The sequence below is a fragment of the Chlamydotis macqueenii genome, chromosome 2 (genome assembly GCF_036417535.1).
Source record: "Chlamydotis macqueenii isolate bChlMac1 chromosome 2, bChlMac1.mat, whole genome shotgun sequence".
In the NCBI taxonomy this organism is placed as follows: domain Eukaryota; kingdom Metazoa; phylum Chordata; class Aves; order Otidiformes; family Otididae; genus Chlamydotis; species Chlamydotis macqueenii.
In genome coordinates, this window is record NC_141557.1 from 140,488,052 (window position 1) to 140,513,059 (window position 25,008).

Below are 25,008 nucleotides of genomic sequence, written 5' to 3' on the forward strand. Positions count from 1 at the left end.
CACCTCCCCCTCTCTGCCCCCACTCCAGCATCTTCACATCTTCTTGTTGTTTTTTTTTTTCTATTTTTCCCCTTCTTAAATACGTTATCACAGAGGCGTTATCAGGGAACATTCTACTACCAAGTAGTAGAACCCCCTGGCCAGCAGCGGGTCTGCCCTAGGCCCAGCTGAGTCCGCTGGACAAAGGGGAAACAACTTCTAGAAGCTTCTTACAGAAGCTGCCACCGTAGCTGCCCCCCCCTCAATAAAACCAGAACACTTAGTAAAGTGTTTGACTCTCCTCTCTCCTCAGTTTTATACTGCAAACGCCACATGATCTTGTGCAAAGCCTTTGCCTCCTGAGAAAAACAGGCATGTCAGTAAGGGCTCTTGTGGGATGAACAGATTCATAAACAAATGGCACTTCTCTTCTGCCTGTGGTTATGGAAGGGTTGACATAGCTCTTTCTAAGGCAGACAGAAGATCATGCAGCAGGGCTTATCTCAGCTTTCTTTACACTTCCAATTAGAAAAAGCTGGCTGTAGATTGCCAGCAACCAAATATCGTGAGACTGGCTATCTTGCCGATGTGAGGGGATAAGAACAAAGTGTGTTTAGAATGGCAGCTCCTCTGCAATATTCTCTCTCAGTCAGTTCTGTCAAATTCAGGCTGTACTCAGACTTTGGATAAATATCGAGAGAGGGACATAGCCTTTATGAATTTGTTTAAATCCATTTTCAACTTATTCATTCTTTTAGACTTGGCAACATTCTGCAACAGTCCTTTTCCAGTATTTAAATGAGCATCAGGTGCAAAACTATTTTTATTTATTTTAAACATGTTCACCACTGGCCACGGGCAACAGTTGTAGCAGTAGGAATGCTGTCACGAAAGGACCTCAGCTTCGCTCCCAGCCACCTGTGAGGCTTTGCAAAGAAAAACAGGTCATATCTATTGATATTGAACTAATACATTAAGATTCTAGGATTTTGCAGTTTGGAGCAAAAGGAAATGGTCAACAAAAATGTACACTTGAATTCGGCTCCAGGGCCAGAGGGTAACCTTCCAGTAGGTGTCAAGTTCAGACTGAAGTTCCACCTTCAGCTTAACAGACGGTTGTGTCCTCAAGTCTGAAGTGAATCTATCCACCACTCAGTGCTGATAAGACCACTGTCTTAGGTCCCATGTCTTCCTTTAGATCCTATTCAATATCTCATTAATGCTGTAGAAGTAGCAGTAGTTGTAGCAGTTTCACTTCTTTCAAAGTTGACAATGCATGTAAGATATCAGTGTACCGTGCCACGTGTCCTCATCAGCACTAAACTCACTGCGGGGTAGCGCAGCTCTTGTAGTGGTGGGATAGCCAACAGCCAACAGGGACCAGAGAAGAGATGTTGTCCAAGGATGTGGCTTTTTAGGCGGCAAATTCCTACACTAGGTAGCTAGCATGGCAATAATTCCCACAATTCCATCACAGTTTGGGTCACCACAAGCCTAAAGCAGGGTGTCCAGTCAAACACAGCAGTTAGTATGTCTGCAGACCAGCCCTGGCAGGCACCTGTACACATCCCATGTTTTCACACAGCGCTGGCACCTTCTCATATTCCTTAAATAACATCATACCACGTGTACCAATGAACTCTCACACAGCCTGAGTCGACAACTAGAACCAGCAGACCCAAAGTCAGTTGAGCTTTTGTAATACTGCCCTAGGGTGATACGAGCCACTTGTTTATCTCACCACTCCAACAAGCAATTCTTTCATGCTTCCTTACGTTCCCATCTCAGCCCCACCTCCGCACTCCTCTTGTCCACACACCTCCCCAGTCCAAGCAGCATCCGCAGGGCAGTGGAGACAGTGTTGGTTTATATTTATTTGATGTATTATTAGTGCATCCCAAAATTTGCTCTTATCTGACACATCACAAGCTCGTCTTGTGCAAAAATGACATGTCTGATTCCTTTTGACATACCAAAGCAGATCGTTCGCCTTGGTTTCCACCAGTGATAGCGCGTCGGCAGCAATTCATCCTGTACTTACCACTGGGAAAGGCACAAGCACCAGGTCAGCAGCAGACCTCCTGCTTGCGTGTCTGTGGAGCAGAGTGCACGCCTCGCAGAAACCTTCAGATGAATTTTGGATTACTATCTCGGGTGCTGGAAGCATTTTAGCCTTATTAGAAAAATGCTCTGGCTAAGCCAATTAGCCCTAATTACAGGAGCAGTTATATTAGACTAGGGGGAGTTGTATCCTTACACAGTAATTACTTTGTTGTTTATCTCCTGTATCTCTGCATGAACACTCTGCCATTTAATGAGAAAATACAGGTTAGAAAAGTGACCGGTGATTTTTCCAGGGTAAAGATAAGAACAGAGATGGTTAAATACATTTCCCAAAATGAGTACGAGGCTGCCTACAATCCTTTTTCTTAGCCAAGTGGCTAAAAAGGAGAGAACAATGTATAAAAGCTTGAAAATCCCCTAAATGTAGCTCCACTTAGCTTCTTCCAAAGAAGCATTAGGAAAAAAAATATCCAATTTAAGAAAAAGAAAGCAATGAAAAACATTTTTTTTGCAAATTTGCTGAAGATGGTTCTATATGTTTAAAGGCCCCAGTAGACATCTAGGATAGCACAGAGCTGGTGAAAACGCACAGACATCACTTGAAGGCACTACCAGCAGCAGCTCACTATTCCTTGCAACGTCACTAAGGAATACGAGTTATTTTTGTTCTCCTAACGGTGGGTGGGAAATTACAGCAGAGAAGTTTTGCGATTTATCCAAGCTCTGAGGAAGGGGAGGGACACACACACACATCCAACTGGGAAATCTCAGCGTGGTGGTTCCCAGTCCTGTGTCCTGCCACCCCTTGCCCCAGGCACTGAAAGCCAGTATAATGAGAGCTCCCCAGTGAGGGGCTGGCCAGCGGAGCCCCAAGAGGAGGAGGATGTCACAAACTAACCTAACAACTGTGCTGCCACTGGGAAGCAGGAGAGCTGACTCTCTGGAGATGAGAAGCCGTGGTCATAGGGCAACATGCAGGTTGCCACTGCATTTTGCGAAGCCTCCTCCCCGCTGTGCCGTCGCTGCGTCCTGTGTGCCCCTTCCCTGGGGGGATTGAACCCAATCACTTTCCCTGGCCAGGGGGGCAGCCTGGGGTGTGTAATTCAGTGTGGATTCAACCTCCTGTGAGACGGCACTGGATGTGCAGTAAAGTACCCAGAGACCCAGAGCCCTGACCCAGGGCATCCGTGGCAAAGGGAGGGATGGGCTGGAGGCAGCTGTGTCTTCACCTCCCGGGAGAGCAAAGCAAGAGTGAGCACAGGCCAAGAAAAGACGTCTCACCCCTGGAGGTCTGAGGGTGCTACGGGCCCAAGGACATGGCTGCAGGAGTGTTTCCAGAGGTGCTGGGGCTCTGGGCACGCACAGCACCAGCCTCAGTGGAACATGGTGGGGCTGTCTACGACACCCCAGGTAGGGAAGCGGAGCAGGGTCTGGAGATCTGGGCACTGGCAGGCACCAGGACTTACTCGTCTCGCTCCATGTCTGCATACCTGGGCTCTCACAGGGCTGCTCTTTAACCTCGGGGGGTGCCTTGTAAATGGGGCTCACGCGCTGCCAGAATTGGGATGTACAACCTCTGTCACTCCAAGGGTTTGAGGAACAAGACGAGGGGGACGTACAGGGCTGGAGCGCCCGGGGCTCTGCCGGGGCCGGGAAAAACAAGCCGGGAAGCATCGTCCCCTTACAGCCCCTCATCCTGCAGAGCCTTGACAGCGACCCACTGCCAGCAGCCGCCCTCCGGACGCGTGGGGTCATGAGCGAGAGACCGGCAGCGGGGCAGCTGGCGGGGGACGATGGGGGTCGGGCCGGCGCGAAGCACCTGGCTGGGAGCGTCTGTGCTCAGCCCAGCCGCTGCCTGCGCGGGGCGGGTCAGCTGCAGCAGGCCGCCGCGCCTGGAGCCGCGATCCCTCGGGATTATTCCTCCCGAGATCGCCGGGCAGGGATGTCCGGGGAGGTCGGGGGTTCCTAGCTGGCGTCTGAGCCTTCCTCACACCAGACCGCTCTGACGGGCGTCCTTGTCTTTCGTGTTTTCAGTCCCCGCAGGGACACTGCCCGTGGGGGGCACAGCGTGGGGGTCCCTGGCGGGACCCGTGGGCGGGGTGGGGGGGAAGGCAACCTCTACCGCGGCCCCCTCCCGGGGCCCTACCGCGGGGGTGAGTGGCCGTGGGTGGGCGTCCCCGCCTGGGGAGAGGGTCCGCGGGTGCCCAGAGCCACGGCGGCCGTGGGCGGGCGTCCCCCCGCGGGGAAGTTGTGGCACCCGGGGCCGGTGGGAGGCAGGATCGCAGGGAGGGGGGAAGCCGAGCCCGCGGCGCCGGTGCGCGGGAGCGAGCGCGCGGAGGCACCGCCGGCACACAGCGGCTCCCCGGGGCCGCCCCTCCTCAGCCGGGCAGCGGGGCCGCCAGCCCCCCGCCCGCCCGCCCGCCCGCCCGGCTCCGCTCCGCCGTCCTGCGGCGGGAGCCCCGATGGGGTCGGGAGGGCGCGGGGTGGGGTGGTGAGGGGGGAAGGAAGGTGGGAGCGGCGGGGGCGGGCGGCAGCCGCGGGGGTCGTCGCCATGACGGGCGCGCGTGCCGCCGCCTCCCGCCGCTGAGCGGGGCGGCGCGCGGCCGCTGTCCCTTCAGCACCGCGCGGCCGGCGGGGGCCGCCCTCAGAGCCAACGGCACCGGCACCGGCACCGGTACCGGCAGCGGCAGCGAGGCGAGCCCTGGCGGCCCCCGCGGGCGGCGGCGATGGCGGGCCGGGGCCGGGGGCAGCGGGGTGCGCCGGCGGGGGGCTGCGGCCGTTGAGAGACCAGGTAGGGTGGTCGCGGAGCGGCGTGGGGCGGCTCCCCCGCGGCGGGGGCCCGAGAGGGGCGAGGGGCAGCGGCGACCCCCGGGACAGAGCGGAGCCCCGGGCGGGGGCGGCGGCGCGGGGCTGCAGCCCCTCGGGGGAGGCGCGGCTGGGAGCGGGGACCCGGGCGGCGGCGGGCGGGGGGGGGGTTCCTGGTCTGGCGGGGCCGGGGCGCGGCGGGAGGGGGGGAAGGTCCGCGCTGACCCGGTCACGCAAAGGCTGCGTCTGATGGGGGGGACGTAGGAGCGAGGGCGGCAGCCCAGGTGAAGGGAACGGGGAGGGACCGGAGGCTGCGGCGCGAACAAAGGAGCCGCCCTCAGGGTCTTCAGTGGGAGGTGGGAGAAAGGGAGAAAAAGGGGGGAAAGGAGTGGAAGGGAGAAAAAGGGGAAAAGGGAAAGAAAAGAAAAAGAAAGAAAGAAAGAAAGAAAAAGAAAGAGAGAAAGAAAGAGAGAGAAAGAAAGAAAGGAAGGACGAAAGAGAAAGAAAGATTAAAGAAAGAAAGGAAAAAGAGAAAGAAAGAAAGAAAAGGAAGGAAGGAAGAAATAAAGATAAAAGAAAGATGAAAGAAAGAGAAAAGAATGAAAGAAGAAAGAAAGAAAGAAAAAGAAAGAAGGGGAAAAAAAGCATCAATAGGTGAACATGCTGCCCATTTGCTCATTCTGCTGATTTTCTGTGCCATTGCATCCTAGGTTTTTACTCCCTCTGCACCTTTGGAAGGAGCTCACTATGACAGGGCAGAGTCTGAAGGCTTTATCTGAAGCGAATTTTGAAGACAATGAGATCAGCATCAACGTTGGAGGCTTTAAGAAAAAGATGAGATCCAACACATTATTAAGGTTCCCCGAGACCAGGCTGGGCAAACTGCTGAGCTGCCACTCAAAGGAGTCGATACTGGAGCTCTGCGACGACTATGATGACACCAAGAATGAATTTTATTTTGACAGGAACCCAGAGCTCTTTCCTTACGTGCTACATTTTTATAACACTGGCAAGCTCCATGTGATGGGTGAACTCTGTGTGTTTTCTTTCAGCCAGGAGATTGAATACTGGGGAATCAATGAATTCTTTATAGACTCCTGCTGCAGTTACAGCTACCATGGGAGGAAAATGGAACCAGACCAAGAGAAATGGGAGGAACAAAGTGACCAGGAAAGCACCACATCGTCTTTTGATGAGATTTTGGCATTCTACAACGATGCCTCTAAATTTGACAAACAACCCTTTGGAAACATCAGGAGGCAGCTCTGGCTCGCTTTGGATAATCCTGGGTACTCGGTCTTAAGCCGAATCTTCAGTGTCCTTTCCATAGTGGTGGTGCTGGGCTCCATCGTGACCATGTGCCTGAACAGCCTCCCAGACTTTCAGATTGTTGACAGCAACGGGAATGCCGAGGAAGACCCTCGCTTTGAAATTGTGGAACATTTTGGTATTGCATGGTTCACTTTTGAACTGGTGGCGAGGTTTGCAGTAGCTCCTGACTTCTTAAAGTTTTTCAAGCATGCCCTGAATTTGATTGACCTAATGTCTATCCTTCCATTTTATATTACCTTAATTGTCAACTTGGTGGTGGAAAGTAGCCCGACTTTAGCAAATCTAGGCAGGGTTGCACAAGTCCTGAGACTCATGAGGATCTTTCGCATCTTGAAGCTTGCTAGACACTCCACAGGTCTCAGATCTCTTGGAGCCACCCTGAAGTATAGCTACAGAGAGGTGGGGCTTCTTTTACTTTACCTCTCTGTTGGCATCTCCATTTTCTCAGTAGTGGCTTACACCATTGAGAAAGAAGAGAATGAGGGGTTAGCCACCATCCCTGCTTGTTGGTGGTGGGCTACCGTCAGCATGACCACAGTTGGCTACGGCGATGTTGTGCCGGGGAGCACTGCTGGCAAGTTGACGGCATCTGCATGCATCCTAGCCGGTATCCTAGTGGTAGTGCTTCCCATTACACTGATCTTCAATAAATTCTCCCACTTTTATAGGCGTCAGAAGCAGTTAGAGAGTGCCATGAGAAGCTGTGATTTTGGTGATGGCATGAAAGAAGTTCCATCAGTCAACTTAAGGGACTACTATGCTTATAAAGTTAAATCACTTATGGCCAGTCTTACCAATATGAGCAGGAGTACCCCCAGTGAGCTGAGCCTGAACGATTCACTGCATTAGTGTTCAAGTTTGACAGCAGTTTGCATGAGAGCTAGCAAGAGCTATGTTTATAAATATTTTCCTCTTTGTCTTCTTTCTTCTAGAAGATAGTGTTGCTGACACTGCACTAACTTTGCACTTGAGAAACTAAAGACATTTCTATTACAAGTTGACAGTTTGCACATTTTCATCCTGTTGCATAGGTACTGAATGCTGACTTTGCCATACAAATGTTACCACTTTCATGACATTACTGCTAGCGGTGTAGTGATGATCTGTTACTTTGTGCATTTCCTCATCTGAGCAGAGAAATGAACGTAACCTAAAAGTGGAATAAAAATTCTCAGCTGTGACATGAGTAATGAAAAAATCACCTATCACCTATACTTGTATCTGTACTAGTGTAGGACCTCCCAGGCATTTTTCAACAGCTTAAAACAATCACCTGCAAATCACTGACATGGGAAGACTCTTCCCCATCTTTCTGACCAGTAATTCTGATGATCACACATCTGAAAACACCTCCGAGCCTCACATTTCAATGGCAGTTGGCTTACTCTTGAGCACGTGTGTTAAGAACTGAGTGTTTCTGTTCTGAAATGTGATGTATGGTCATATTTTTCAGAAGCTCCTAAGCATAGGCATACCTCTGTTTCCAAGATTAGGTCAATACTGAGCCCTCTGAAGAAGCTCACCCCTCATTTTCAGATAGCCGCATACTCAAAGACTACATTTCCACAAGTGTCTCTAGGTATTGGAGGCCCATGAAGACACCTCAGGTTTCCATCTCCAGGAGTGATCTGCGCACAGCTCGGTTCCAGTGAAGCTGAAGATACGCTGTATTTAAGTTCGTGATTTCTGAGATCAGGCACGCAAAAACGTGGGTTTTCAACAATTAGAAGCTCCAGTGAAAAAACTTGAACTTGGTTAATGGAGCGAAATATTCCCACGTGAACATTACAGGCAGCATTTTAGGAACTGACATTCATATACTGCAAAAAGACTAATTATAAAGATGCCATATGTGATGCTGAGATATAAAATCTAATTTTATCAGAAAAGCTTGAAAGCAGGTGTTGATGGCAGACAATTCCATTAAGCTTTCTGCCAAGAAAACTCTAAGGAAAAAAAGACCCTGTAAGTTACATTTGCCCTCAGAAAGGAACTCACAACTTACAGCTTAGGAAGCGTATAAGGGCCTAAGAAAGGAACAGATAAAGAAAAAGAGCTTAATATTGCACACACTGTGGGCAGATCCTCCTACCTGCTTCTGTGACGTAGTCCATTTAAATCCTTCCAAGGGCTGGCCTGTACTTTTTTAAAAAAAAATAAAAATGAGAGAACAGATCATCTGAGTTTTCAAGAGTAATCATGAATCTGTATAAACTTATTTTTTGAGGGCTCAGCCTTTTCCCTTAAGGAACTGTACAGAGATCAAACCCTTGTAAGTGGGCAGAACAGCATTTCTCTTCAGATCCTGCTGGTTTTCCATCCTATTGATTACACAAAATGTTCCAAATATTTTTTTTTTTGGACTTGTGAAGACTAGAGAGGTTCAGAAAATAAATTCAAACTAGTTAGAAATTTAAATACTAAAGCTAAAATTGTCATGTTTGGAAGCCTGTGTTCCTATAATACAACAAGGAGTGGCACCTGAACTAAAGTGTCCCAACTGGCAGAATAAAGCAAATATGGTATGAAGAGGTAATTCCCTTTGTTCGGCTGTTAGAGGTTGCTGACTGGCCTGGAGCTTTTGATGTTGTTGCCGTATCAGCTCCACCTAAAACCAGAAAGCTGGGCACCCAGGATCAGATTCCTGTATTCTCAGGAATACAGGAATCACAGTGTGAAATAACTTGCCCCTCCCCACCATTTCCTTTGAAGACCCTACCCACATGTCAGTTAGCAGTTGATTTACACCATGAAGTGTGAGGGAAATGGGACCTTTCTAACCTTACCAAATAAAGCTCTCGGAGATTTCAACATAAGCTTGCGCGGGTGATGAAGGCAAGATGTTGCTTGCTGTCCCTGAAAATCGAAGGCCCTGAAGGTAGACCTAGATAACCCAAAGTGTCCAGACATGAAACATTTTGCTAAGGTTTTCACTTCTGGAGGGCTGGTTCGTGTTCTCTGCTGGGTCACAGGTATAAATTCAATAGTCTTATCCCTGATTCATATTGCGTATATGTAAACTATCACACACCTACAAACACCCACCCAAAACACAGCACAGAACTAGGTTGCCTGTTGGATTGAAACACCATGAAAGAGATCAGGGAAGGAAGAGATGGGCACAAACATGCTGGCCAAGTTACACGCTGCAAGGGTGGAAAACTCTCCCACTGATGCCAAGGACACTGCAAGTTCTCACTAGGTCTGTTGGCTGAGGGCCTTCAGAGAATCTACTTCCAAGCAGTGGTTTTATCCCTGTTTCACAAGCAGTAGATTCAGAGAGTTGAAAACCAATGATGTCTTTCAGGGCAGTTATTTGAAGAGACCTGTAAACTTGCCAAAGAGTCACAAATTCCCTCAGCTGTTGCTAGTTTAGGATTGCAAAGGTTGGATCCAAACTTTGCAACACACCATTTCAATAACCTGTATCTTATGTTCTAGATTTATTATTATTCGTAGGGCTGATGCTTTATCATTTCTGCAAATATGGAATGGAATGTGTCCAAATTGCGTTTCACTAAAGAAAATGAAATACCCCCAGGAATTATGAGTTTTATTGTACTGGTTGAAAGGAATTTTCATTATTGCTTTTTTATAGAAGTGCTTTGGATCAAAGACACTAAATAAATAAAGTACTGAAATTTAATATGTTCTTATTATCATGACAATGACTTTACACAGTACACAGGAATTCCCTTCATAAACTTAACTAACTCCATGTTAAAAGTAGTCAGATTTTTGCTCCCCCCTCCTCCGGAAGAGCATTCCACAGCTGCGCTGCTCTCCAAGGCTTGCGTAACTTTTAGCATAATTTTATTAATGGCTGCTTTATATCAGTTTTTTTTTCTCATGCCACCACTGTTCTTTAGCTTAAATATTTCATTTTATTCTTACTGTTTGTGTGCATGGTGTGTTTATAGACAGCAACCATATGCCCTTACATGCTTATTTTTATGGGATTATACCTGCCAAGCTTCCTTTTAGTTTTCTTTTTGCAAGTCATGTTCCCCCAGCCATCCTAGGGGATGCAGCCTTTTTTCTGCATTACTTCTGCTTAGATTTAATCTGTTTGAGCCATCATTGTACAGTATTGTATCGCTTGGCACAGCAGTTTTAATATTTGCTTATGACTAACAGAATTTTTCACTGAGGAGGATGATAATTATAATGTTGTTGTCCTAGCTCCCCCAAAATATCTAGGTAAGGAAGAACAAGGCACACCCTTCATGACATTTTATGAAGTGACCTCTATTCTAGGGCTCAGTCCAGTAAGTGCTGAGAGTCCTCATAGAATCACAGAATCCTTGAATGGTTTGGGTTGGAAGGGACCTTCATAGGTCATCTAGTCCAACCCCCCTGCAAGGAGCAGGGAGGTCTCCAACCAGATCAGGTTGCTCAGAGCCCCGTCCAACCTGGCCTTGAACGTTTCCAGGGATGGGGCCTCCACCACCTCTCTGGGCAACCTGTGCCAGTGTTCTACCGCACCCAGTGTAAAAATTTTTTTCCTAATATCTAATCTAAATCTACCTCCCTCTATTTTGAAACCATTACTCCTAGTAATGGTTTCAAAATAGAGGTAATGGTTCATCTAGTAATAGTTCATCTTTCATTAAATAAAAGTTAGAAAAAAAATTTTATACTTTGAAGGAAAAATTCAATCTCTCCAAAGCCTCAATGAGGAGAAGAGGTGGTGTACTCTTTGAGTAGTCAGTACTTTTGACAGGCTTCTTCAATCACTGCTTGGTACCAGCAGGGCATCTTCACTTCTGTAAAACAGTGGGTCAGAAATGAAGGATGAGAGGACTAATTTGCCACATTCTGCACTGTTGGAAACTTGAAAATTGTTGTGGTTAAAAGTCTGTTTACTATGGATGTGCAGTTTAATGAAGAACATTGCACTTGGCATGTGCTCCTCCTGCCTTGTGACGGTCACCTTCCTGGCACCGGTGAAAACGCTGCTGCTACTCTTTCGGCTGAGAGCTTTGAATTGCTTAAAGATGGATTATGGTAATATTTCAAAAGAGGCAACTTACTTTATTGCCAGGAATAAACTGTTAGAGAATCTTGATTTCTAGTACAACTCTAGGCTATTAAAAGAGTCGGAGATGTCCTTGAGAAGCAATATGTTACATTATTTTCCTGAGATGTAAAATCTATATATAGATTGTGATTAAGCTTTTTATGTATGTTCAGATTTTGTATTATTATTCACTTACTTTCACCAGTTGCTAATTCTCTCTTTCCCTGCAGACTATTTTATCCATTTTGAAAGCAGACTGTTTTTTCCTCACATATTATATATAGAATGAGCTACTTCACATGGCAAACTTAAAAACAAATAACTTTGCATTTAATTTTCCAACTTTAATACCTCCAGTATTTGTACCTCTTTGTACAGAACTTTACGAGACTGCAGGGAACTACTCTATCTGGTGCTCTTTGTACTGTGTTTCTCATTCCAGTAGTGTATAACACACTCAAGAACTCAGCTTTGTGCCACAAAATGGAAATTAAATGCATTAAAAAAAGTGTATTTTACCAGGGATTAAGAACTTCTTTAAGTTTCAGGATATTCTGAGTATATATTGTAATCAAAGAGAAGCCTGGATCTCATTGGGAAGATAGGTTTCTTTTAAACATACACATCAGGCTAGAATTCTACTTTTTAAAATGCTCTTAATTGGTGATGGTGATGGGGAACCTACATTTTTCAGTTGAGCAAATAGTGCAAGCTTCTTGTTCTCTACCTTACAGATTAGCGACTAAGCAACACACCAAGAGCAATTGTAGGTGCTAAATCAACTTGACATGACCTTTCATCTCTTCCAAAACAACCCCTATCCTTAGAGGCCCCAGCTATGCGCATATAAGCAGCAGAAAGCCCCTGGAGTAGCTGCTCTTGCCGTGCTAGTTATCCGTTTCTTCTCACAATATTCCTGACTTTAAGCTACCTTTGATGGTACATTCAAACAACATTCAACCCACAGCCTCCACTCATATCCCTTGGCAAGGTGTTGTGCCAGAACTATTCTCTTCTCATCATGTTATTCTTCTATTTTTTTTCCAATTTATGCACCTGGCTTCTCATTAAGTTACACCAGAAATTAATTTGATTTCCTATAACTTATTTTCAAGTCGCTCACTAGTTAGGCAGTGCTAGAAGAATATTCCCATCCAGTTTCTTAAGCATCTTTTACTGACTCTGCCTTTTGTCTTTAAAAAAAAAAAAAAAACCAGGAAAAAAAAGAAAAAAATAAGGTAATACTTCTCATCCAAGAATAATTTACTTGGTTAACAATGCAACAAAAGGCAATATATTATTCAAAGCAACAGTTCTCTGCTTAGTTGATTCGGAGACAGCCGGAATGTCTATGCCTTCAGAACAATCCTTGAGTTTGTTAAGAAACATCACGCTCATTAAGGCCTGTGGATCTCTTTACCTCTCATATATAAAATTATGGGACCTCAGCTGGAAGAGGCAACCTCCAAACAGTCTAGAAAGTGTTTCCCAAGGTAACGTGACACTGCTGGCAAAGATCTGGCTCTGGTATTTCTTTCTCCTGCTAGTACAAAGGGTTGAGAATAGTCTCACAGGTGTTGAGACTCACACTGACCTCCCACTGGACACTGCAAAATTTGTTTGCCTGACATGGCCTCACCCTTTATGCACAACCCTAAATCATGTAAGTCCTAACTTGGATAAATGCAGGCATCTGGCTCTAGGAGACAGTGGCACAAATCCAACACTTCAGCTTCACAGAAGTGTAGAAGAAACATCAGCACCTCTCACTCTTTTTTTTTTATTCCAGGGTACCACTGGGGTTTGGCTTCTCACTGAACCCTACTCAGAAATAAACAGGGCAAAGTTTTCAGAGATCGGACAAAGTCTGCTATAAATCTGCCAATTTCTTCTAGATATCTAAAGCACCGTAAGAGAGCTGCGCACTTTCACATGCACGATCCAACATCTGCTTGTGGTCACCGCATGCGCAGGCGCTCTGTGTGGTGCACAAACCTGTGCAGTTCTGAGCAGACTGTTCCACTCATTACACTGTTGACCTTCAAGGAAAACTTTTAAACACATTTGGGAGATGAGTGGTACTCAAACATCACAGCTTGCTTACTAGCAGCCACTGCTCTGCCCATCTTAAGTCCTGTACCTCTTGCTTCACCCTCTCTGTCTGTTTGCTGTATCCTGACATCGTGGCCCCCACGACAAAGGATGAATGGGTGACTTGGTGGGGTCATCACACAGCAAAATGAGTGGCTGGAGCTCCTGACTTAGGAATGTCAATCCCACCAACCTTCAGTGGAAATTGTCCTTTTAAATTACTATGCTATTCTTGAAATTCATGTTCTGTCCCATTCTAGGAAATGTTCTGAACATCGACACCCTAGCACAGCCCCTTTAATGACCAGCCATTTAATTACCAAGTAAATTCTAATTTATTTGTATTGTACCAGTGCCAGGGCACTCCAGGGTATGGGCTAGCAGCTCCATGTGGTACGTTTTCCAAGTATGGCAAAAGATAACACATCAAAAATATGTTTTACTTTTGGGAAAAAACTGTTCTCCATGTTGTTTCTTTCTTTCTTCATTCCATACCAAGGCACAGCTTCCTGCTGTCACTCTGGTATGATCCTTTTTTAACGTTTTGATCCCTACCCTGAAAACCTGAAGGAAGAAGTCCTGGATGCATTTTTATCTGGTGAAGTGTCTTTGGGTATTCCCTGTGGGAGCACACTTTAGAGATGGCAGCTGAAACCTGGAAAGAAGCTGGTGTCGCTTGCAAGCACCCGCAGGCAGAGCGGGTCACCCCCATCCCATTCCCCCTTATGTGTCCCCTCCTCTCTTGCACGGCCAGCAGAGAGCCAAAGCGGGGCCCTGCCACAGGAACATCTCAAACTGCCAAAGTCAGGATCAGCTCCTTCACTGATCCTTTCGCATTCAGCCTGGCTGGTGAGCTGTCAGGTTTGACAGCTGGTTTTTGCATGGTACTTCTCAGCTATGGCACTGGAAATGCTTTATAAATATTGGGCAATTTTATTTATGCTTTTGGTGGCAAAACTGCACTGAGCCTTCTTTATACTTCTGTTAGCCAGGGCAGCCCCACTCCTGGCTCTCATGTTCCCCAAGCACAATAAACCAGAACCGTACTGGAGCTCTCACCAGTGCTACCAGAGCAGTGCTGGAGAGCACAAAGGACACCTCTTCATGGGAGTTCTTACACAGCACTGGGTGCATCCACCAGCACACAAAATAGAGATGTGCTTCCTCACGCTCGGCAGGAGCCTCAAAGCACTGAAACCATTTAACGTGCCAGGAGATGGGAGTCATGCTGGGAACAGGTGGCGGCACGTGTTTTGTAGGTGCATTTGATTTTCGTAAGAATTCCTTTAGATTCAGAGAGAGGTCAATGTAGATGCACTGAGAATATAGAAGAAAAAGGCTACATGCTTTGAGGCAGTTAATGTTTCCTGAAACAAGATATCTGGTATAGCTGACAGTTTTCTTTCCTAAGAAAGCACAATTAAAAAGAAAAATGCATCTCTCCATCCTACTAGAGAAGGTGGGAATAAAGGATTAGGCTACTTGGGTTCCGGGCTTTTAAAATAAAACATTAATCCTATACAGTCCAGAAAATAAGAAGAATAGACCTGAATGGAAAGCAAAGCTGCATTTGGAAGACTGATCAGATTCTTTGCTTACAAAGTGCACAGGACAGCAGGTCCTTGCATGGCTGCATTTAGAGGTCTGGACCAAACAACGGAGGCCAGCTTCCCAAAGTTCAGATTCCCAAATTTTGAAGCATAGCCAAGGGTGTTTGGCACACCCTCTCCTCACTCGGGTCAGCAACAGGGAGCTGGCAGCCTCAGGGTGTTTTAGGGGGAGGCGAGTAAGCGAGTATTAGGAAAGCAAGGGTGTGTAGCTGCTGTCGTTCACTGAGATGAGGGGACGCAGCAGCTGTTCGGGTCTGCAGGACAGCGCCCATTCTGCCCTGAGCACCCTCGTTTCCACTGCTCAGGACAGAAGCTGGAAGATGGCTCAGAAACACAGTGGTAATCTCTTCTTAAATAGAACTGAATCATCCTTCTGCATTCTAGAGCAAAGCGCTGAACTAAATAAACACTTTAGTTCAGCATCTGTCTACAAAATAAAATATTAGTCAAACACTTCGCTAATAAGACTTCCTCCTACTTCAGCTGCAAGATAGGACCTAACTGTCGTGCTTTTTGTGGGGGCAGTAACTGCAGATAAGTGCTAGAAGATGTATAAAAATTGTGTCAGCTGATGGGCTGAATAAATCAATGTTAACCGCATTTAAAAGGCTTCAAACTTATACTCACCCTTGGAATAAATTTGCATTAATTGTTGGGATGTGCGGCTACTGTATTGCTGTCCTATGATGGTAGAAATCCTCAATTTCTTATTTATCTCAATAATTACATATTTGGGAACTGTTTAAACATCTGAGTGTCAGCAGAAGAGTTATAATTCCACTAACTGGGAGAAATAGGCTTATCAAATCTAATACCACACTATTGCCATCGATTTCAGCCGCATTACATTGTGGAATATAAACAGTCTGAAAAGCTCATGCATTTCTATAAAAGCTGAGCAATCAGCGGTGGAAGTGCTTCCTTAGCAGAATAAGTTGCTGAAAAACTACAACAGGTAGATAGTCCATCAACATTTTCTAGCACACACTCATAGTGGATTATTTCTTGTTGTGTTAGAGTCTCTAACAGGATGAGAGAGACTCTTGGAATGAGTCAGAGCAATATTTCAGCTGTATTTTTTGAAATAGTGAACTAGTACTTACTGCATTAGAGACTTCTGTTCACTTTTCAGAGCTAAATTGGGTTTGGATTAAGCAATTATACGTGTATATAAATCAGTGCAGTGTTGAACATTACTACAGTCATGCATTCTTTTCCAGGTGGTCTCAAGAACTTTATTCTGTAAAGAACAACTAGCAGGAAAAACAAAACAAATTTTTCCTGGATTTTAGGAGACTCAGAAAAAGTTATTTTATTAATTGTGTATATAAGTACAGAGTTTGACTTGTTTCTGCATTTTTTTTAATACAAAACACTTTGAAAAATTCTAGTCTTCTTCCATAGTCTCAGCAGGGAGAACTGGTATATGAAAATAAATAAGACTTATTTACAGACTGAAATAAGGCCTGCATTTTGAAAAGAATCTCATGCTTTTGGATATGGTTGCTAAGAAAAATGGTAACTCTACTTAATCCTCCTTCAAATAATCTCTGACCTCCATAATCTCTGGACTATGACACCTGTTTTCGTGTGCAGTGAGAGATCAAAAGGACACCTCTTGCTGTTAAGTCTGTATACCCCATTGTACTGTAATAAAAATGAAATATCAATTGATACATCGCACTAAAGGCTTAGCGTCAGATAAATCAAATCAAAAGCTTTTGGTCTCCCCCTTTGATGTATTTGCTGTGAGTTTTTCCTTAACATTAACCATGCAGGCTTTGAAAGCCCAGAAGGAGTGCAAAGCAGCAGAAAGATCTGAGGAGGGGAAAAAGAGTTACAAACACCTGAGGACCACAGCCATCTTCTCAGGAATCAGTCCTTTCAGTGACACAAAGTGAATGAAAGGACAAATATGAGGTAGAGGGAGGTGTTTGTGTGCGTGTATCTGCGCACACCTGTGTATAGAGAAAAAAAGGTTTCACTGGTGAGCTCCAAATACTGTCCTTGAGGGGAGAAGCAGGACTAGGAGGGCTAGGTTTCTCTCTAGGAGTTGGCTAGGAAGAGATACCGTAACATAAAATACCTGTCCAGGGAGTAAGAGTCCAGAGAAATATATATCCAGATACCGTAACACGTGGCTGTGGATATTTCAAATTTGACTTCTGAAGTTGTGACACTTGAAGAAAAAAATTTTGAAGGTCACTAGTGCATGAGTAAATACCGTTAACATTTTCCCTCATTGTGACAGACAGAAAACTAGCACTTGAGGCCCAAATCAGGTTACTTTAATTCCTTCCAATGCTTTTCTGCTGCCTGGCTGCAGACAGCTCCCCGCCCACTGCTCAGTTTATCCCCTCTGAATTTTCTGTGGCCTGTAGAAAGGCCTGTTTGCACTGAAAAACTACCAGCACCAGGTGAGAACTCTGGCTGTTTGCCTACAGCATGTGCAAACTCCCCACACCCACTGTCACTTCCATCAGACATAAACCTAGAGTAAGAATTTGGGAGGCCAAGGGATAGCGCTACTGGGCAAAGGAATGTCCTGGCGTAGGGCACAGAACGATCATTAGCTTACTCTTCCATTGCACTAAGATTATTTCCTAAGGGCCACTAAACATCTTTTTTTTTTTTTTTTTGTACATCAAAAAACATAAAAACAGACACAAGAAACTTTTTCCTTTCCAAAGGTTAAATGTGATTTTCAAATACCTTTGTGTGGGCTTGCCTACATCTGCATGGGGGGCCTACATCTGCATGGGGGGCCTACATCTGCATAGGCCATGCTGCACTCCTACCAACAAAGTGAAATTACATCAAAAGCCATTTGCCACCGTAGCCTGGCCTTGTCCCTGAGATAAGGAGCTGGGTCCAGCAAGGCTTCCTAGACCATAGACATTGGCTGGAGTGTAGTGCTACCCTGATGCTGATCAACAGCTTCCAGATTCATGCTAAGTCTCTTGGTGGCTTCTTCTCCCACTGCCTCATATTGCTTCCTCAGGCTTTGCAGGAGCCTCAGTGCCTCCACCACAGGAAGGTAGGAGGGGGACAATGATTCCCAGCGGGGCACAACACTTACATGACATCCTGAGTACACCTGTACAGCTCATTCCGCCCTCTTGCTAAAACCATCTCCATCCATGTCTGCCCAGGGTTGGAGCACAGGAAGTCTCTCTGTGCAGAGACAAACACCATCTGCAGTCAGACCCCTCCATGAAAGAAGCAGGGGAGGAGAGGAAGAGAAACCACCACCACCAACAGCTACTTTCCATGACTTTGACTTGTTGTTTTTTTTTTTTTTTCCATTTTTATTTAGAATCATAGAATCATAGAATGGTTAGGGTTGGAAGGGACCTTCAAAGGTCATCTAGTCCAACCCCCCTGCAAGGGGCAGGGACATCCCTGACTAGATCAGGTTGCTCAGAGCCTCATCCAGCCTGGCCTTGAACGTTTCCAGGGATGGGGCCTCCACCACCTCTCTGGGCAACCTGTTCCAGTGTTCTATAACTCGCATCGTAAAAAATTTTTTCCTAATTTCTAATCTAAATCTACCCCCCTCTATTTTAAAACCATTACCTCTTGTCCTATTGCAACAGGCCCTACTAAACAGCCTTTCCCCATCTTTCTTGTCACTTTTATGGTATGCTTCCATTTATAAAATTTAAAAAAATTAAAACCTCTATTTTTAGAAGTGGCAAATGAATAAATAAAGTGCAAACATAAAATACAAGAAAGATGAATGGAAGAAAATCAGATGTGAAACAGCGATGTGGAACAGTAAGTTACACAGACAACTACCTGATTTGCTTTTGTCAGTCAACACTTTTTTCCTCACGTCCATAGTTAGCCCCATCAGCGACCTGGCCAGGTGCAGATGCCATATGTTTTTCTTTTCTCCCTGAAGAAAATTTTTTTTTAATTATTTCTTTCTTCCAGTTTCTGTGACAAATATAGCTCTTCTCTAACCTAGAAAACTCTCTAAGGCCTAGTGAAACTAAGAATGCATCCATGCTGAGGAATTTGTGAAGCAAACAATGGAAAAATGTACCTAGTATCTAGTCTGTCTGGGACTAACAAACATTCTGAAAGGGCAAGATCTGGTTAGAATCTGAACATCTCGTATTTTCAAATTAAGGGAAAACAGGACAGCTGAGACTTTACTTCTGTGATCTCTGAATAGAAGAGAATAAAAGCTGTTCCTGACACCTGTGTTTGTGCACAGTGTCCCAAGAACACTCGGCTCAGGGGATGCTCTTAAAAGTAATGCCCACATTCATCTTCCCGACCAGGGGGAAGAGAAGCATAATATGGGGAATTTTCATGGATTCTTTATAAACCCTAACAAATTAAAAGAAAACAAAACAAAAGGATGAGAGCACAGTGTGTAAATGGCAGTCCCTTTCCATAATGAATACACTAGAGAGGAGAAATACATGAAAAGGTATTTTAAAACAAACTTAACAGGCCAAGTCCCCAAGTGCAACTTAATGACTTCACACTGAACCATCAATGTAATTTTGCTTTTCCCAAAATAAAAATTAAGCTATTGCTTCACCTGGCACAACACAATGGTGAGAAACACTGTGCTACACAGGACTTGTCTTCTCCAAGGCTTGGAATGGCAATAGCGAGCATAACACTGCTGCACCACAGCCCAGTATAGGAATATCCCCAAGCCAATTTCCCAGCCAGCTGTATGACATGATAGAACATCCAGCATCGCCTTTGGAGGTACAGAAAGAAATGCCACAGTAAGTTCACACAGAAGTCACACAGAATCATTAAGGTTGGAATAGACCTCCAAGATCAAGTCCAACTGTCAACCCAACACCACCACGTCCACTAAACCATCTACACATTTTTTTAACACCTCCAGGGATGGTGACTCCACCAATTCCCTAGAGCCCTTATTTATGATTTCAAAGAAATAAAGAATTACTTATGTCGTAAGGTCTTTTAAATTCATTTTATAACCATGTATACACTTAAAAAGAAACTGTAACCCTCATCATATCACACTGATAAAACAGCGTGCACACCAAGAGCTTTACAGACATTGTACAGTATACATTCTGCTTGGAAGCACCAGTGCCTATTAACGGTGACCAAGGCAATCTCAGGTACCGGTGCAGGGATTCACTCATCATCAGCCGTATTTCTATTTGGAAGTTCAACACACTGGACAGAGAAGCAGCCTGAGCCACTGTGCACTCTCACCTGAATATACCTGGGCAAATAGAGGCACTTTATTATTTACTGTAAATAAATAGTAAACAATTATAATATTATAATAATAATAATTGTCAGATTAGCAGTAGAATTTTATCACTTCAAACATACCACGGTTCACTAGGGAGTTTTGTTCATGAGACCCCCTTAAAATGTCTTTGTGGGCAAATTCTTAGAGAATGATTTTTTAAGATCAGAAAAGAAATGGGCTATAGAATAAAATCTGAGGCACTAAATGTATTTGCTTTTCCCAATTAAGCCTATCCATTACCTATTGCTGTTCTTGTTACACTAGAAAATCAAAAGAGCACCTAAAGCTGCTAATGTCCGCTAGTACCTCTGACTGAAGCACATCTATGAAGACTTCCAACATATTGGGGTGGTGCTCAGCTCTCTCATGATTATGCCTGTAGCAACTTCAGATTGCAGAGAGAGAGACTTCCACAAAGTATTGAGGATTTCTGTCCATAGTCTGGCCTGATACTCTTCCACTGAGATCCTCAGGCTTCTAGAGCATGCACCAATGTATTGAGCTGGAAAAAAATCTTTTCCAGAGCTGACTTTGAGAGATGTGGTTTTCTGCACTCACAGCTCACAGTATTACAGAAAGGAAATAAAAGCATGAGAGATGACTATGGAAATGAACATTAATGGTTACTACTAACATAATTTAGCTTCAGTTAGAATGAACAACAAGACAACAATTATACATGAAAAATTAGCTTTTATTACAAATGTTTAGTAATAAGAAATGATTTTTCAATTTTTTTTTTTGTTTTACTTACTAAACCTAAACATACAAAGTCAGAAGCAAACAAGAAATTGCTTGGTTAAAATCTTACTGAAGGTTAACTTGTCAGTAGTTCTATCAGATTTCCTGCAAGGCTTGCTTTTAAAATGTCTTATTGTACTGTCAGCTTTCCTTTACAGAGATGCTCATCCTCCAGTAGAGATGTGTAGCCATCAACAGGGATGATTTGATTCATTTACATAAACAGAAGAAAGAAAAAATAGGTTGTATCCATCTCTCAGTATAAAACCTGTTTCTGTGTGTTACGCTTGCACATAACTTAGAGCCTGATACGCTGGCTTCTGAAGCCACAGACAGCTCTTACACTGACTGCAGCGTGCACCATATCAGAAGGGCAACATTACTAACTTCATATTAATTGGTGAAAATATTCTTTGGTCACAAATGTCCTATATCCACCCTGTTTACAGTATCTCAGAAGCTATTTTTCACTCATTTTGAGTAGTTTGTTTACATTTTTATTCCATGGCTTTCTGATTTTTCTCCTGCATGTATAATCCATACCTGTGTGCATTCATGTGCATGAAATTTATTCAAGTTGTTTCTATGCAGGCAGAGGAGGAGTGAAGACAGGATGTCCCTTATCTTCTGATACCCTTCAGGTGTCAGACTGCAACAGCTCTAGTCTAAAATGGCCTCTACTGGAGTCCCTCTGGATAGACAATTCATATTTAGTGCACTGCATTACTGAAGTTTTCAGAATACAAAAATTATGAAAATTGTGATAATTTTATTACATTGTTTATTATACTGTAAAGCCACATTATTCAAAATCAAAGTCCTAGTTTTCGTGGAAAAAGTTTAAGAGAGTAAGGGAAAAGCTAGCTACTAATGATGCAAGCAAGAATGTCTGAACAACGACGCTTTGCTTAAAAGGCACACCAAGAAAAGGCAAGCCAGGTTCCTCTCCTGATGGTTTAAATTTTTTTTTTTTTTTCTTCTATATATAGATATGCATATATATGTGTGTATACCTACACAAATATATGTATGCACACACACCTTTGAGTTTTTGAGAACATAAAGTTCAAGAATTAGAAATTAATTTTAAATAAATAAGAACAATACTAATGGGCGGAGGTTGGTGCTGTATTTTTTGCTGCCTTATGATTATAATCTAATGACGCAGTGATATGATTATACCATTTTTTGTTTTACATTATTTTGTTGTATAAATGTGAGGCATAAGACTACCAGGTGCATTTATCTTGCCTAAAGTAATTTTCATGGATCTTCTGTGTTCTTGCTTTTTCGTAAGGGATGGTCATTTCTTTAAGAAATATAAAGACAGTTGAGGGTAAGGATGTTCTAACAATCACAATTAAAATTTATTTGACTCTAGGGTTTACATGTTAGAACGTGGCGTGCACGCAAACACACACAATATGACAGTGACAACAACGGCTGTATACAGCTCAAACCTAAGCATGGTCCCAGCATGGCTGTGGTACGCTGATCTTCTAAAAACTTTTGCTTTCCTTTTGTATAAGCTTCATGATTTAATGCACCGTTTCCAAAATCTGCACTCTTCCATCTAAATGGTCCACGCATGATGACGGTAAATGTGAAGAGGTATGAGATGATTACTAACTTCCAGAAAACATTTAACAGAAGATGCCCATACAGTAGTCACCATTAGAAGTTTAGCAGCTGAAGGTTGAATGTAAAGATCTTTTCAGCTGTATTGTCTACAGAAGTATGACTATCACAGTAAAGTTATTTACACAAAAGGCAACAATAGGTAAGATACCAATACAGAACACAGCAGATTGTTCAAAAAGTCAATCACATTTTCTGCTAAGTCTGAAATATTTCTTGCAATGTTGTAAATTCTACCTACTAGATATCCCACAACATAAACCAGACAGAATCACTTGTAAAAAGATACTAAAAGCTTGATCCTGCATTTCTGATGCTCCAAAATCTACACAGAAGACCACAGGAATTTTGAATGTTTAGTGATTGCAGGACAAAACCCTCAGACGACTGCAAAACACTGCTTCTTTTCAGTACTTATTATCTAAAAGTATTCATTTTATTTTCTTTGGCTTTTAAATTACTATCTCTTCATATCTATAATGTGAAATCAAACCAAACCAAACCCAAACCACTAATAACTCCCCTCTCCCCTCTAAAGAGTGATAAAAAATTAAATGAATCAAAAAAAAAAAACAAAAACACATCCAGAAAGTGTAGTTGTTAATTCATTTAAAAAAACTATGGTGCAAAATAGAGGTTTATACCGATCAGAATTGCAATAGCAATTGGAAATTTACACTGAAGGAGTGACTGCAAGTATTGCTTCTCCTGAATAACAGAAAAATCAAAACTGATTAGGCACTTGTTTTCTTGTTTAATGAGAGATCATTCACTGTGCGTAAAAATGACAGAAATACTCTCAAAAAGAATGCTCTGTAGCACAACTGTATTGCTCAACTACAGCCACAGTCCCTGATTCAGGAGAGCAGAAAAACATATGCCTATTACTTATTTTGTGCTTAAATCCTACCAATACTGAATGGGCTGGATACATGTTCAAATACTGTCCTGAATTGGGATGCTTGCTGAAACTGCAGCAATTCAAAGTGGTGAGCTTCTTCTTATTATGCTACAATACCAATTTTATCTAATCTAGCTCTGCTCTCCACAATATTATCCTAATAATTTCTAATAAAAACAGAAAACAGGCATAAAATAAATAGGATAACCAAAGATTACATAATAAATATGCTATTAAGTGGGAAGGAAAATATATTGCAACATAAGGCTCTGTAGTGTTGCACCATCAAGAAATTGCTTCAGGTGCTCCGAAACATCACTCCTAAGGTACAACACCAAGTTAACACTATACACCTGAAAAAAGACTGGGAAGTAACAGATTAACTTCTATTACATTAAATATTTGAAAATATAAACAAGTGGTAATGTGTTTTGCTGCCTTTACAGAACACTGTGTGTATGTTCTTTCACTGCTCCAATTGTCACTGCTTGCGAAGGAAAATTCAAAGACTGGGTTTTTGAAAGCTCTGATAATCGAATTCCTTCAGACTTACAAAGTTACCAATGTCCACATTGACTCATAGTATTATCTCTGAAAGTAAAACAAACTCAGAAATTCTGTTGCCTCCGTTTCTTTGCATCCATTGCATCTAGGATAGGTTGCCTCTTTGCAGTGTATCTCTGACGAAGCTCCTCAATTTCTCGTTCCATCATAGGGTCCAAAGCCTTTAATCGCATCTGTAATTCTTCTAAACTCAGATTCTTTAACTGTAAAATAACCAACCAAAAAAAAAAAAAAAACCACAAAAAAGATTAAAAACTATTTATAACAAAAATGAAAATCACCACCTTCCATAATCCTTTAATTTACAGGTGCAGTGTTTTCTACATACTTTGAGCATATGTATACATATATACAACTGTTTATATAGCCAAAAGCCTTAGTATGCTCCACAGTAAATAATTTAACAGCATATGAAAACACAAACACACAAAGTAAATTTAATTTAAAAATAAATAGATAAAAATCACATTGCAAACCTTGCAAATAGATGATGAATAAATATAGCGCTAGAGTTTAACTTATTAGGCAGAAAATTGATGTCACAATTATATTCAACATATTTAAATATATTTCTTAATCAAATACTTCTTACTGAACTTCAGTCTCTTATAGAAGCCTTAAAAATAGACAGCTCCTGTAAGTAACAGTCTGACAGATATTTAGAGGTACTTTCTGATAAGAATGACAAGGCATCTGTCTTCCTCAACAGACTGCTGCCAGAACTAGTCAAAGCAATGTGTTTAAATAATACATGAAATAATTTCCGGAATTCATGGGAAGAAGTTACCTTTGACCAAGCTCTTCTCTTTCTAAAAATATTTTCTCACAAATGTTTAACAGTTCATTACATTTCATTCACTAAGAGCGATGGGTCATATAACAAGTAAATGGCTTCACTGGCTTGCTGGCTGCTCCAATAAAGGTTGAAGTCTTGTCAGGGACTGGGGCATGCCAGGCAGTATTGCCCCACCAGCTCTTGCAGAGAAGGATCTACACTGGAAAT

General features: G+C 43.4%; 2 protein-coding genes across 2 annotated transcripts in view; one reads left to right on the top strand and one right to left on the bottom strand.

The window, feature by feature from the left end:
- Window positions 1-4,765: 4,765 nt before the first annotated feature.
- Window positions 4,766-9,826, top strand: KCNS2 (potassium voltage-gated channel modifier subfamily S member 2). The gene is made up of 2 exons (XM_086741077.1): window positions 4,766-4,834; window positions 5,559-9,826. Exon 2 carries the CDS (start codon window positions 5,596-5,598, stop codon window positions 7,027-7,029), a length of 1,434 nt encoding a protein of 477 aa, XP_086597203.1. The 5' UTR covers window positions 4,766-4,834; window positions 5,559-5,595; the 3' UTR covers window positions 7,030-9,826.
- An 11,008-nt stretch (window positions 9,827-20,834) lies between these two features.
- Window positions 20,835-25,008, bottom strand: part of STK3 (serine/threonine kinase 3) — a 134,377-nt gene continuing 130,203 nt past the window's right edge. Inside the window, exon 11 of the mRNA XM_086741078.1 lies at window positions 20,835-24,208. Within this exon, the coding sequence (XP_086597204.1) occupies window positions 24,050-24,208 (159 nt within the window). The 3' untranslated portion in view covers window positions 20,835-24,049. The remainder of the gene's footprint in view (window positions 24,209-25,008) is intronic.